The sequence below is a fragment of the Hippocampus guttulatus genome, chromosome 8 (genome assembly GCF_054856545.1).
Source record: "Hippocampus guttulatus isolate MCC_2025c chromosome 8, RoL_Hgut_1.0, whole genome shotgun sequence".
NCBI classification, from domain to species: domain Eukaryota; kingdom Metazoa; phylum Chordata; class Actinopteri; order Syngnathiformes; family Syngnathidae; genus Hippocampus; species Hippocampus guttulatus.
The window spans coordinates 4,372,699-4,387,315 of NC_141268.1; the positions used below are offsets into that span (position 1 = coordinate 4,372,699).

The 14,617-nt window shown below is 42.0% G+C and overlaps 2 protein-coding genes across 5 annotated transcripts in view; one reads left to right on the top strand and one right to left on the bottom strand.

The window, feature by feature from the left end:
* LOC147200888 (uncharacterized) overlaps positions 1-11,752 on the bottom strand; it is a 46,218-nt gene extending 34,466 nt beyond the window's left edge. Inside the window, exon 1 of the mRNA XM_086117790.1 lies at positions 11,707-11,752. The gene's annotated coding sequence lies outside the window, so the exon portion shown is untranslated. The remainder of the gene's footprint in view (positions 1-11,706) is intronic.
* The window catches only part of plekha6 (pleckstrin homology domain containing A6), a 70,013-nt gene continuing 56,682 nt past the window's right edge, over positions 1,287-14,617 (top strand). The window contains exons 1-5 of one of the 4 annotated variants that reach the window (XM_086117789.1): positions 1,287-1,632; positions 6,823-6,906; positions 7,927-8,044; positions 9,216-9,320; positions 10,097-10,169. In XM_086117789.1, the coding sequence (XP_085973915.1) occupies positions 1,601-1,632; positions 6,823-6,906; positions 7,927-8,044; positions 9,216-9,320; positions 10,097-10,169 (412 nt within the window). In that variant the 5' untranslated portion in view covers positions 1,287-1,600. The remainder of the gene's footprint in view (positions 1,633-6,822; positions 6,907-7,926; positions 8,045-9,215; positions 9,321-10,096; positions 10,170-14,617) is intronic. The other 3 variants (XM_086117782.1, XM_086117784.1, XM_086117783.1) reach the window with 3 other exon arrangements.

The window sequence follows — 14,617 nt, forward strand, 5'->3', positions numbered from 1 at the left end:
TCTCTAGGATCACTGATGCTGAAGCGTACATCAGCTCATTGGCTTCCGTGATCGTTACGGTAGGGATCACCCTCAGTGCTGCATTCACACTTTCCATGAGACTTTCAGGTGGTACTTCACATAGCCGTTGTAATCGGTTTCTAGGTTGCCCAGCTTTCATTCTCGCCATGATCTTAGCTTTCAGGTCAGTTGCTGCCTCGCTCAGCATTTCATTCATTGGGGCTGGCCTCCCAATCTCATCATCTGCATTCATTGGGGCTTGCCTCCCAATCTCTGGTATGACCTCCTCCTCTTATCTGGCAGCCTGGGACCTTCACCATGGAACCTGCGTTGTACCTCATCAATCTCAAGTTGTGACAGCAGTTGCCGTTTGTGGATGTTGGAACACTGAGCTACTCGTTGTTTCGTGGTCAACCGTGACTGTGGATTTCGAAGTAACCATTTAGCCCACATTCTCTGCATGTAACCCCTCTGACTAGGGTTGCTTGAGTAGAAGCATTCCAACAGAGCCATGTTATCGCATCTCGCCCATCTCCGCTTTGTTCCAGTAGCCCATATATATATATTTATGTATGTATATGCGCTTCCCCCAAGTTGTCAAGTGGTTAGCGCGTCAACCTCACAGTGCAGAGGTACAGGGTTCAATTCCGGCTCTGGTATTCCTGTGTGGAGTTTGTATGTTCTCCCCGTGCCTGTGTGGATTTCTCTGGGTGCTCCGGTTTCCTCACACATTCCAAAAACATGCATGGCAGATGAATGGAACATTCTAAATTGTCACTTAGTGTGAGTGTGAGCGCAGATGGTTGTTTGTCTATGTGTGCCCTGCAGTTGGCTGGCAATCGGTTTAGGGTATACGCCGCCTACTGCCTGAAGATGGCTGGGATAGGCTCCAGCATGCCCCGCGACCCTTGTGAGGATAAGCGGATCCATTTTTGACTACATGTTACTGACTTTGTATTTAATTAAAAAAAAAAAAGGCACTCAAAGGTTGAGGAACAAACCCACAACTTTTAGATTGGGAGACAGCCAGGAGTGGCATGACACTGGTGATGAGTGGCAGTCACTCAACTTGAACATTTTTTTTTTGTATAAACTACTACTGTGCAAGTAAAATTGACTCAAAATTTCTGAGTGAAGGATTTCGAAGTGAAAAATATTACTTTTTAGTAAATAGCACTCCATTTTTCCAGTGCACAGCCAGAGAGCCATCAATGAGAGCAAAATACATTAACTCAAAGAGAAAGAGGCTGTAATAGAGCATGTACTGTATCATCTACAGCAGGAATGAATAAGCTGAATGCTGCATTTCTTTGCCAGAAGGCAGGGAGTGTGTATGTGTGTGCTCGTGTGTGTTTGTGTGACAGAAGGAAAGGAGGGGGCAAAAGAGAGAGAAAGGAGAGGGTGAGACAGGTGAGGAAACAAGCTGCAAGAGGGAGAGGCATGCGGTCTGAAGGAGAAAGAGCCACCCTCCTCCAGCAATGTGACTACCTCCCCTTCTCCATCTTTTCAGCAGCTCTCCCCCTTTCTGCATCTGTCATCTCTCTGTCCATCTGTTGGTGCTGTCTCCCATACTGTTTGTAAATGAGTGATCCAAGGAAGGATGTTGAAGTTCCGTGTGGACAGGAGAATCAGGTAGGTGGAGACACAATGGAGGCGGGAACACTCGGGGCTGGGGTTGAGACGGGATGTGGGAGAGGAGAAAGGAGATGAGGAGAGGTTGACAGAGGAGTGAATGGCCAAATGCTTGTAGGTCAGAGATGACTGCAATGCAGTAGCAATCAAAAACATTGCATGATAAGCTCTTTGTCTATGGCTGGTGTGCATTATGTAGCGTGACCTATAGAAAACATCTTAGTAAATGAATTTGTGAGTCATGTGGCTCTGTGGTGACCTACTGTCGCTCAATCTCCTCCTCTAGTGGGTCGCGATAACACTGGCAAGGGTCCTGTTAGTGAGGTTTGTGTGTGTGTGTGTGTGTGTGTGTGTGTGTGTGTGTGTGTGTGTGTGTGTGTGTGTGTGTGTGTATCTCTCTGGCTATCTAGCTAGCTAGCTAGATAACGTACTTGAAAATTTCCATATGTAATATACATATATGTATATTTATATGATATGTTATATCATTATTTTTACACTGGGAATGTGGTGACAAAGTGCGTAGCACATGTGCTTCACAGTTGGGAGGTGCTGTGCTCGATCGTTGACTTCGCCCTTCCTGTGTGAAGTTTGCTCGTTTGCATTGGTTTTCTCAGGGTTCTTTGGCTTCTTTCCACATACCTAAAAAGCATGGATGGTCGATGAAATGAAGAATTTCAATTGCTCATAGATGTCAACGTGGTGACTGGTTGTTTGTCTATGTCACGGCCTCTTTGGCTCATTCAGAGACAGGAACATACAAGGTCGAAAGGATGGCAGGGACAAGAAGGAGTGTGGTCAAATGCCACAATCTTTATTTTGCCCAACCAAGAATAAGTTTAAACAAACAAACAAAAAGGACTGGAAACTCAGACCAAAAGGAAAAAAAATGTGTGGCCAACACTGGACCAACCCAAATTGAAGGTTGTCCTATCCAGTGTTGTTCCCATCACCTTCGGAAAGGCAAAAATCTTGATTAACAAACAACAAATGAATGGGGCTACCGGTGGTCACCAGCCCAAACTAAAACAATCAACTAAAACCAGAAAGGTTCCAGCATGATTGTCATGCATGGAATCGGGCAGCTGTGGAGAAAAGAGATGCGTTAGCCAACAAAAAAGATTGCCCTCGACATTACCTTTGTGTCATGTGCCGTGTCTTTGAAAGGTAAAGGCACACCTCCACTAGCGGTGGATCTGAATATGCTGCGGCCTTTAAGCGTGTGTTGAGAAATCCAGGATAGAATTTCTGAGTCGCGTACAGTTTATCTGGAAATGACATCATTGAAACGTCACTGTCCGTGTCGGCACAGTTCATGAACAAGGGAAATTCATGTGACTCACAGAAACACATCCAATCGTTTTTGGAGTTATGACCTCTTTTTTTCCCCCCTAAATCAAACACGTTTGATTTCGAGGGCCAGTGACACCTAACAGAACCCAATATTGGCAAACTGTATCAAAATTCAATTTAGAAAATAACTGACAATCCCTTTTCAGTAAGGTAAAGGTGCATAAATCCAAGACAATACATCAAAAGCATGTATAATTAAACACACAATCAAAGTCAATATCAGTCTTTTGCAAAACACCAATTTGAACATAAATATAGAATGCCATTTGTCCATTTTGTACCACAGCATAAACCCCACATTATTCATAAATGGTTTATATAAATGAACCCCAGCAGACATAATTTTGGTGTTTTGATTTCAAATATTATTTTCAGGCGGACACTGTTGTGAGACTAAAAAAAAAACTAAATAAACAATCACACAGTTCAAGTGGCATCTAAAGCTTTGACCACTGGGGTGTGGGCTGGGGGGCACATAAAGCCTCAGGAAGCGGAACCTTTTGTGAACCAGTTGGATGGAAAACTTCAAGTAGTCAGAAGGATTCATTTGCCCATCACTAGCCTCCATATTCTCGCCACCTTCCTATATCTTCTCCACCTAAGTGCTCATTGTTACCCGGTGTGACACCAGGTTGGAAGAAGAAGCAGAACCTCTTCTGCTTCTTCTTCAGAACCTCTCAATGGCCATAATGGCCGCATGCAACAGTCTACATGTGTACTGTATGTGCTTGGCGACAAATGCGAACTGTACCTTGCCTCTTGGCCAAAGTAAGCTGGGATAAGCTTCAGCTCACCCCTGGCCCTAGTAAGGTCAAGAAATATAGTAAGTTGATGGATGGATGGCCATAATATACATTTTCAGCCCCCCCACCACCCAAAAAAAAATCCATACATGAAAATAAATAAAGAAATACAATTTCTACATTCATATCATATTGAATGTTTAAGGATGTGCTCCGAAAAGCCAAAGGTTTCCAGGACCAGTTTCCTGAAACAGTCAGGGATGTGAATAATTTTCAAAATTAAAAACAATGAAAAGAACTATGGTAATATTTTTCATTTGTATCTCAAAAAGAATGTCCTCCAGTCATTAGCCATTCAATTAATGACGAGAAGATACTTTCAATAAATAATAGTTGAATGATTTTGTGATATGTGTCGTAAAAGTAACAAAATTGAATAGTGAGCTTTTCAATTTCGGTTCTACTCATACAATTATGTTTCCATACTTGACCATGCTTTTCATTTTATTTTAATTTATTATTTGATTTTTTTACATATACTGTAAAACAATTATTTTGCTTAATCATAATGGAAACTAGGCCCCATGGTGGTCGACTGGTGAGCACATCTGTGACACTTAAGTAAGGATAAGCGGTTTGGAGAATGGTGGATGTCATCCTTGGTTTTCTGACCTGTTGGCAACCAGTTTCTAATGCACATCACAGTATTTTAACTTGGTTGTTTAGCCTTTTGCATTTTGTGACTTCATGATTACTCCTGCCATGACATGTTGAGTGCCAAGGGTTTTATCTCTTGGCTTAGCAGTTGATCAGCGTATCCTAGCCTATAGAAGTAGCTTGGAGTTAAGTCCCATGACGGGACTTGACTGTTAGATTACTGAGGTGCAGTCCTCTTGAGCAAGATGATGCACCCCTGACTGCATTGCAATATATTTGCATGCCAAAAGATTTATTTACTGTTGTAATTCAATTAAATCTGTGTGCTGTTTTTGATAGATTTTTAAGACCATAAGGAAAACAAGGGTGGCCCGATGGTCGACTGGTTACTGTGTCGGCTTCACAGCGCAGAGATGCAGGGTTCGATTCTGGCTCCGGCTTCCCTGTGTGGAGTTTACATGTTCTCCCCGTGCCTACGTGGGTCTTTGTCCGGGTACTCCGGTTACCTGCCACATTCCAAAAACATGCGTGGCAGGTTAATAGAACACTCTAAATTGTCCCTCGTGTGAGTGTGAACGCAGATGGTTGTTCGTCTATGTGTGCCCTGCGATTGGCTGGCAACCAGTTCAGGGTGTCCCCCGCCTACTGTCCAAGACAGCTGGGATAGGCTCCAGCACACCCTACGACCCTTGTGAGGATAAGTTCGCTCGTCAACTTGTGTGTGGGCAGCGTGGAATCGCTTCCCACTCAGTGATGGTGTGAATGTGGGTGTGTGTTTTTTTTAATCGCCACATGTGTCCTGTGACTGAATGTCCACCAGTTCAGAGGTTCACCCTCCTTTTGCTTGAAGTCAGCTGGGATAGGCTTCAGCAACTCCCGCGACCCTCTTCAGGATAAGCACTTTTGAAAATGGATGGATAACGATGGCTACATACACACTGCAGGGTGTGTTACTCAACTGTTCGTAAAAATGTACTAAAGCAAAAAAAAAACAAAACACAGATACCTTTACCTTCCAATACATCACCTCATCAACTCCAAACCTCAACCAAAATGGTGTGTTCAGACTCTATTGACAAGCAATCGAGAATTACGACCAAAAGTTTGATGTCCTTGCAGCAGAGGAAGGTTTTGATAGTTGTATGTCCAGGGTTACACCACTCTTTTTTTGGAGTTTATTATTTCTTCTTCACTGGTCAGTCATCCATCTATTTTCAAGACAATTTGTCTTCATTAGGGTCCCAGGTGAGCTAGAACGGATTCCAGGTAATTTTGGGCAAGAGACAGAAGACAGATTATCCCCCACCAGGGCACATGCTGCATTGGCAACCAACTAATGACACTTATATTCACATCAAAGTCTACAAGTAGGTTAGGTGGAAAGTGAAGACACCGGAGAAAACCCATGCTCGCATGGGGAGAACCCACAGACTCCCCACTGCCAGGCCGGAGCCAACATTCGAACCCCTGAGGCCACCATGCTGTCCCGACACAATTTGATTCAGTATTATGATGCTGTAGCATGATTTTCTTTTCCTCAGGAGTGAAGCTGGCTTGTTTTGCTGAACATCTGGCAGTTGTAATTACCGGTAGCTTTTCGTACTGAAAAGACAAGAGACTTGTGCGTGTTTATCCACCCATCTACTTAATCAGCAGCTGCCTCTATATAGGTTTATAGGTTAACCAGCACACACACGTACACTTACAACTCCACACTTCAACCCCCAACACAAACTGCTCATTGCCAACCTATTACATTCACATGCAAATGCTGTAAAAAAAAAAAAAAAAAATTGGGATAACCTAAAATCAAGTAGGTAATTACTCCTGGTGCAGGCAGGTGTAGTATTGCTTTCAGCAAGTATATCATCCATAGAGAGAGTAATGTCATACATAACATTCAGAGCAATCTGATCCGCTGTCAGCCAGTGTATTTCAAAACCTCCTCAACCACCACATTTTCCTGCGCCGAACCGGGGAGAGGTTTTACTCTTACTGCTACGGTGGTCGTCACTCCGTAGTTGTATTTTGGGCTCCGTAAATGGCCACAATAAATGTTTCAGACAGAAATGTCCACAGCATGTCATTTGCTTGGAGCGATTGATCCAGAGTGGCATTAAATCCATCATCTTGTCAAGTAGGTGAACATGAGCTACAAATACGAGAAGTTGAAGCATCTCTATTCTGCTAAGCCTTTATCCTTTGCAATATGTCTATATGCCAGCTTTTCTGTCATATTTCGTTGTTTTTTTAACATCTTTTCCTGCTCTCTTTGCCCATCCGTCTTATGACTTGGGCTACTTTCATTTCTGTTGGTAATTGTCATGATGGTCATGTGTGAGCATTTGGTGTTGACCATATTTGCACATACACCGTTCAGAGAAATGTATTCATAAAATACTCATTTTTATTTTAATTTGAATCTGTCTGTTTGCAGTCAACATGACACCAGTAGACCAGCTGGACCAGTAATGAACACAATCCAGCTACAAGGATCTGCACCAATACACAACAATCTGCAGTGAGTAAACACACTCTACACATAGTTCTCAGCATGCTAATTCCATCACAGTGATGCGTATGTGGAACTGGGAGTCGCGGCTTGGAATTGAAGCGGATTTACATGGGACAGGAAATGAGAGCCAATCTCTTTTCGTTAATGGACGCTACAGCTTCTTGTTGCTTTCAAACTTAGCTTGTAGCAGATGTGTGCACATTCTCAGCATGATGTTTTTGATCCACTGGTGAAAAGGACACTTTGATTCGCTCCTCTTTCATCTATAACTGCTTCAAACAACAAAGTGTGTGCAGTAAAAGTGGTTAATATTGCACTCAACACGAGTGATGTCATGATGTACATCAGGGGTATCCTAGTCTTGTCCTCGAGAGCCCATATCCATCCTCTTTCATATGTTTCCCTCCTCCAACACACCTAATACAAATGACCAGGATCATTATCAGGTTCTGCAAAGCTTGCTGATGAACTGATTATTTCAATCTTATGTGTTGGAGGAGGGAAAGATGGAAAACAGACTTGATGGTTGCTCTCGAGGACCAGACTTGGTCACTCCTGCTGTACATACAGTAGATACATATTGTAGTTCACTGGCAAACCGAATGAGACGTACTTCTGTTGCATTTGCTTCTGGTTCCACAGTATGACAGACTTGAATGTGAGTGTAATGAAGGCCTTGGTTTTGGAGACATTTCCATGTGGTAGCCCAGCACTACCACAAGCATCACTAAGAATTCAAGTTAGCACAGATGATAGGACACTGGCATTTATTATGAACATGCCTCAAAAAAAGGACTGAAACTGCAGACAAGAGTGCGCTGTGTGGGTGCCCAAGACTTATAAACAAGACTCAGATTGATGTCTCTCGTCGACTGTGAAAACGTGATCACGAAAGATGAATCTTGCAACTTTATATGATGCTGCAACACCATTTGAAAAATGTTACTCAAGAAGAGGCTTATGAAAAATATCACCCAAGATGAGGACACGCTACACCTCAACATCATTGCTTTTTGTCTCCTCCAGGAGCTGTGATTCGATGATGAAAGGGAAAGTGAACACTGCTGCTGAGATCAAGATCAATCACACTAAAAGTACAAACATGGTGTCAGAAGTGTCTCAAGAAGTCCAACCTTGTGCACGGGTAAGAAATAACACATCCATACACAGTGAAAACAAAGTACATACCCCACAAATAAATATATGATTGTTCTCAAAATATTGAGGCCCTTTTTGAGGCCCATCACACCTAATTGTGAATGGGCAGAATGGTGAACTAGTGGTTAACACATCTAACTCACACTTCTGAGGTTTGAGATTTTAATCTTGGCTTCAGGCTTCCTGTCCAGAGCTGGCGTACTCTTGACATTCTGCCCCTGTCTCAAAGCACTTTGTTTTGCTCCTACATTTAACAAAAAAAAACAATAATACTGTATTGGCCCAAATATAAGACGGCCCTGATTATAAGGTGACCCCCTCTTTTTCCAAGACTCAAGTTTGAAAAAATACTTTTTGAACACCAAATTAATTTTTATAGAGAAAATAATTACAGTACATCTGAAGCAAATGATTATAACAATATATTTGAGAGAAAAAGCATGTTATTTTGCTTCATTAAAATCTTAATATTTGAAAATGTAAATATGTAAGTTAAAGTGCAATCACATTCGTAAATGAATGGCTTCTGGTTTTTGAAATGTAAATTACATCATAACTTCTCCTCAGCTGCCGGTTAACCTGGCCGATCTTCGACCCACTTTTCTCCAGATTGCCGCTACGTTTCTCCATTTTCTGTTATCTCTTCTATTATTTTCTTCTCTTTTCTTTCTTACCGCTATTTTTTATTTTTCTTCTTCGCGCTACCGCTATTTTTATTTTTATTCTTCGTGACGGGGTTCACTTTAGCCTGGGGAGTCAAGTTCAGCAATTACATCAATGATATCTGGCGCCATCTAGCGTCGTGAATGGGTATAATGTCTAGACCCCGAATATAAGACGACCCCCACTTTTTCAGTCTTATTTCAACGCAAAAAACACCGTCTTATATTCGGGCCAATACGGTACATGAAAAGATGCCTGTGCCCTGCCATTGACTCACGACCAGTCGTGGGTGTTTCCTGAGTGTGACTTGAAGTCAATTGAGATCAGCTCAAGCTCACCCACATCTCAAATTTGGCAAACCATCAGAGAAAGTGGATGGATGGAATTAGTCTTGAATTTGCATTGTCACCCAACATCCTCCAGGTGGTCCTGCATTGCGAAACTGTAGAACACATGTGCCATTTAGTCTTTTCAATTCTTCTCCTGACTTGCAGACGTCCCGAACGCCGAGAAAGACAGCTACATTTGGGAAGCGCTCCAACTCGATGCGCAGGAATCCTAAAGCAGAAGTCTGCAAAGCAGGATGGCTGTACAAGCAGGTATGTTTTCCAATCACTTGTCAGTATTTCATTCACTGGTCATTTTGCGCAGCGGCACGGTGGACGACTGGTCACAGTGTAGAGGTGCAAGGTTCGATTCCGGCCTTGCCTTTTATTTGTGGAGTTTGCATGTTCTTCGTGTGCCTGTGTGGGTTTTCTCCAATTGCCCATCACATGCATGGCTGACGACATCATCCACAAGGGGGAGATCTTCAAGTTTATGTGTATAAACACACTTTGTGCACACCAGTCTCATACTCAGACCACAGTGAGTCAATTTCTGATCCCGCAATGTCAAGCACTGTGTGCACCTTTGACTGCTCTGATTTTAAAGGGAATGACGAGAGCTGCTTCGATTGGCCGAGTCGGCTCTGTTCCCTCCCACAATGGCACACAATGACGCAAACGCCCTCTTCCACCTGTGCAAGTCGAGGAAAATATCAAAATAAAGAAACCTCCACGAATTGTCAACATTTAGACTGAGCTTTGCGCGAAACTTGCGCTGGGCCCGAAAAAAGAGCCCTCTGTTTCACATACTTGCAGTTAGAAATGCCTACTAAAATGCCGTCTAAGCTGAAATAGTTTCACCAATCCATCACTGTCCTTTCCTGCAGAGAATCTGTCATTGGTTCTTTTTGGTATTTGATTATACTGACAGTTCCAACCACAGTATGTGCCTCAAACAGATTTTACAGAATATTGGTGCTACAATGTCAACGTTTATAGAATGATTTGATCTGATGTGATAATAATCATTGCCTGTATGTCCCCACCAGGCCAGTAGCGGAGTGAAGCAGTGGAACAAGAGGTGGTTTGTCCTCTCTGACAGATGTCTATTCTACTATAAAGGTGTGTGCCTCTGATTTGTAAAGTTTGAAATTCATTTTAAATGGCATTAAAATTGATCTATGGTGAATTAAGTTTTGCCAGGAGGAGAGCGAATAGCAAGTCGTCTTTGTTCACCGGTAATAACCAAAACATGCAGGCGTGAATACGTTTTCATTCCAAACGCCATATTAATCATTAAACATGAACCACAGCAGTGACAATTCCATTCATTGTTTAAAGGGGTGTTCACACGGCACACATTTGCTCCGGCGCTGCACCGATGTATTTTGTTGCGATATATTTTGCACCGCAGCAAATTGTGTGGAGCGTTCACACGTACAAAGCCGCTGAGCGTGTCAGCACCGGCACAGCGTCGGTGCAGCCCCACTTGCGTTCACACGGCAGTTTCTGCAGCGGAGCAAAACGACAGAAAACAAATGAGCTGTCGTGTTGGTTCTTTTTAAAACGTATACACAACTCAAGCGACTACAGGACAGGCACGTCCTTCTCCTTCTCGGTCTCCGTGCCCTCTGCTCGAGAGTGACCGCCCACGAAAACGTAAATCAACGATGACTTCAATGACACTCAGAAAAGCAAACACGGAATGCGCCAAACAGAAAATCAAGAGAGGAAATCACAAAATAAATTATATGGGGGGCGGGGGGTTGTGAACACACAACAAAGGAACAAACTACACAAACAACTCCAAGACAGTCCAGTCTCCTACAAAAGGAAAGATGTTACCAGCCAAGTCTTGTGTCGTTATTAAACAAACACATGACGGAAATCCGACAGAGCACGAAAGCAACGCATTCTCGCCGTACGTACTCTTCACAAGCATTTGCTCTGGAGCAAATTTAACCTAGTTGTGTTCACACGTGCAAATTTACATCGGTGCTGCTTCGCAAACGAGCATTTGCTCCGGAGCAAATGTGGATCAAATTTGGTCCGGTGTAAGCTGTTTTCCGGGGCTACGCCGGAGCTAATTTGCACGTGTGAATGCTCTACTGGGGCAGCCCCGGCGTAGCACCGGACCAAATCTTGCCGTGTGAACACGCCTTATGTGCAATGATTCTTTAAAACCTTGCGCTCGATAAATGATCAACTCAAGTTTGTTGATTGCTTCAACTGGGTTAACTGTCTTATCTAAATTTGGGCTGCTGTAAAGTAACTTATAATAAAACGTGAATGCTACATCGTGTTTGGAAAGTCACTGTGCACTTATTTGTATTCACCGACATGTTTCAATATAGAATACAGGCAGTGCAGTTCATTTATATTGGAAAATAGAAATAGAAAAATTTAAGTTTCTGACCACCCTGGTTCTTATAAGTCTAGTCTTTCATCCTTTTTGTCCTATTTCTCTCTCTCTCTCTCTCTCTCTCTCTCTCATTTTACCCTTTGCCCTCCGTCCCTGTTCATAGTCATCCTTTTAAGGCGCTTCCTTCCCAGCCCGCCTCCCGCCCTCCCCCGAAAAAGGGTCCATGTATGACACTGTGGGAGAGAGGCATGGGAGGGAGGGGGGCAATTAATACCCTAAAGACAAGGCAGCACTTACCGGTACTTTGCTCCATACATCCGCATAGTACTGCTGATCCCATCTTGAATGGCAAATTTTGCGACAACCGCAAGCAAGTATCAGAGACAACATTTACATTCCATATACAAAGACACCTTCTTGAGTCGTACTGGATGTGGCAAAGTGAAGCAAATTGTGAATACCGATGCTTCCTCCTTGGAGATGTATCATCAAAGAAAGTACGGAATCATTGCATTTGATTGTATGATGTTATCCTAGCTCAGTTTTCCGATATTATTTGCCATATTCATATCTAATATTAATATATATTGGCTGACATATAGCCCGGTTCAACAATTGTCTGCTGCAGAATTAAATAGAAAAAGGAAAATAATATTTATATTCATTGTAGAATTTCAAAGACTTTATGGCTCCCATTACATCTTGGATTAAACGGTTGCAATGCCTCTTTATTTGCCGAAACAAATGTAATATGTCTTTTCTCACTTGTTGTACATTGATGCAACTTGACTAAACCAGTAATGTAGGAATTTTAACGTCATCTAATGTGCCAAAACTGCAATATCTTGACTGTCCCCAAAGTGGGGTTGCCTCTGCTCGACTGATACCATCACAGGTGTTACACTTACCATAATTAAGGATTGTAATGTTTCTGTCACCTTTTTCATTTCTTTAGATAAGTTAAGAAAACCTTTATTAGTCTAGATGTTTCGTCTGTTTAAAAAAAAAATGGGGGCCCCCTTAGTGGGCAACTTCATGTCAATGATTCCCGTGCAAATAAATGTTCTCCCGGCATACATATAGAGGATGTTTAGTGTTTGTGAATGTACATGTGTCAAATTGTGTGACTGCATCCGCTCATGAGGGGCGTTGCTCACATGCAGAAAAATGGGTCAGTAAGCTCACTTGGCTCTGCTCCGCGAGACAGAAGAGTGAGGCAAGATTGATATCTTTTCTTACAATGTAAACTCAATCATAAAATGCAAATCACACAGAATTAAGAATTTAGTCGTTGTCTAAGACCGGTGTAAAAACCATCCATATCATTAAAATTCTTTTTATATTTGGTAAATGAGAAACTACCAAATTGTGCTGTAATTTAAAAATGTATTTGGTGATTAGGAATATGGATTACAAAAAAACATGTTGTTGGTCAATGAACTAAAACTTCCTGATATTTTACCAGAGAAAATTGTGTAAATCTGTTTAATTGAATGCAAAATACCATTCGATGCTACCATGAATGATCTCAACTTATCATAAAAACCAGTGGCATTAAGTCTCTCTCTCTCTCTCTGCAGGGAACTATGGGTAATTTAAATCTTACTACATCTGTGTATTATAGTAACCAGTAACGGAGTGTGATGTCCCAATGTTTGCTGCTCTTCTTGCATGATGCTAACTGATCCAATACACATTGAAGATTAGAATGTAGTAGAATTTTTTTACTTTCAACAATGTTTTTTTTTAAAATAAGGGTAACTATTATTAACTCCCTTTAATTCTTTCACTTCTGATTTCATCAACGGATGTAATTTGATTAGGTTTCATATGAAGGTAGTGTGATAATTTAACGAAGTTGTGATCGCAACTCTGCTCAAGTTTATTTGTTCTACTTACTTTTTTACTTTTGTCCAACTCCTGTGGGGATTCTCTCTTCATTCTGACCACGTCTCTTTGTTCCCTTCCTTTCCTCTGCGTGGCCCAGCTGTATTTTGAAAAAGAGGGCCTGGTGAGAGGGAGCAATGGAAGCAGTAATGTGGCCAGTGCAATTTAGCAGTGTGATAGCTATGCCAGAAAAGAGCAAAGCTCAAAGAATGGGCAAAAGAAAAGCACTTTTGTGGTCAATGCTGTGATTTATAAAGCTCCCTCTGTCTCTCGTCTAAAGCACAGGGCTGCGGTTGGCGCCTCTGTGTGTGTTTACACATCTACTTAGCCAACAGTGACATTTCATTCCATTTGAGCCGTGTTCACATTAGGTGCTATCAACAAATTGGTCTCTTGGAGTTGAGTATCCCAATTCGACAAATCATTTCATTGCATCTATACATACACTGTAGCTCTGTTTTATGATATATATACAAAGAAAATCATTAAGGATTGACAAGCACACAAATTTGTGGGGATGTTGTGCGGGGATTACTTAGATTGCAATTTTATACTAATATCCCAAATGTTGTGCACTAAATTATATTGTATGCTCACGCAGTTGAACAGCCCTGAGATCATTTATAACATTGCCTGAAGACTGCATTCATGATTGTCCATCTATCACCAATCTGTCAGTCCAACCCCCCCACATCCCCCAAAAACACATCATGCTTAGTTCATCTGTTTTCAAATACAGTAATCCCTCGTTTATCGTGGTTAATGGGAACCAAAACCACCCGCGATAAACAAAAATCCGCGAAGTAGCAACCAATTAACATATACAGGTAATACATTTTTTTTTTTTTTTTTAAGTACGCAAAAAGTCCGCAAACAGTCCAGGAGAAGCTGCAAAACAACAGCGAGTCACATAGAGCAACATATACAGTACTGTACTCCATGTATATGAATTTTTATTTTATTTTTATTTTTTTATGAATATGTTTGAAAAAATCCGCGATGCACCAAATCCGCGATAAACGAACCGCGAAATAGCGAGGGATCACTGTATGTCGTCAGTTGTCATTTGCCAGAAAATCAGGCTTCCTTCAGTGATGGACTGATGGGCCTTCTGTCAGTGGTGACAGAATGCCCACCTCTGGATGATATATCGCAGTACAGTCCCTGATGTTTAAAAAATGTTGACATAGGCGTTAAAGTTTTTCCCAACACTTCTTATTTTTCCTGTGCTATATGCTGTACCACTGTGCATAGTGTTTTAGAGCTACATTTCAGAAAACGAGCCCTATTTTCATTCCCAGCGTAAGTTTCGTGCAAAGGG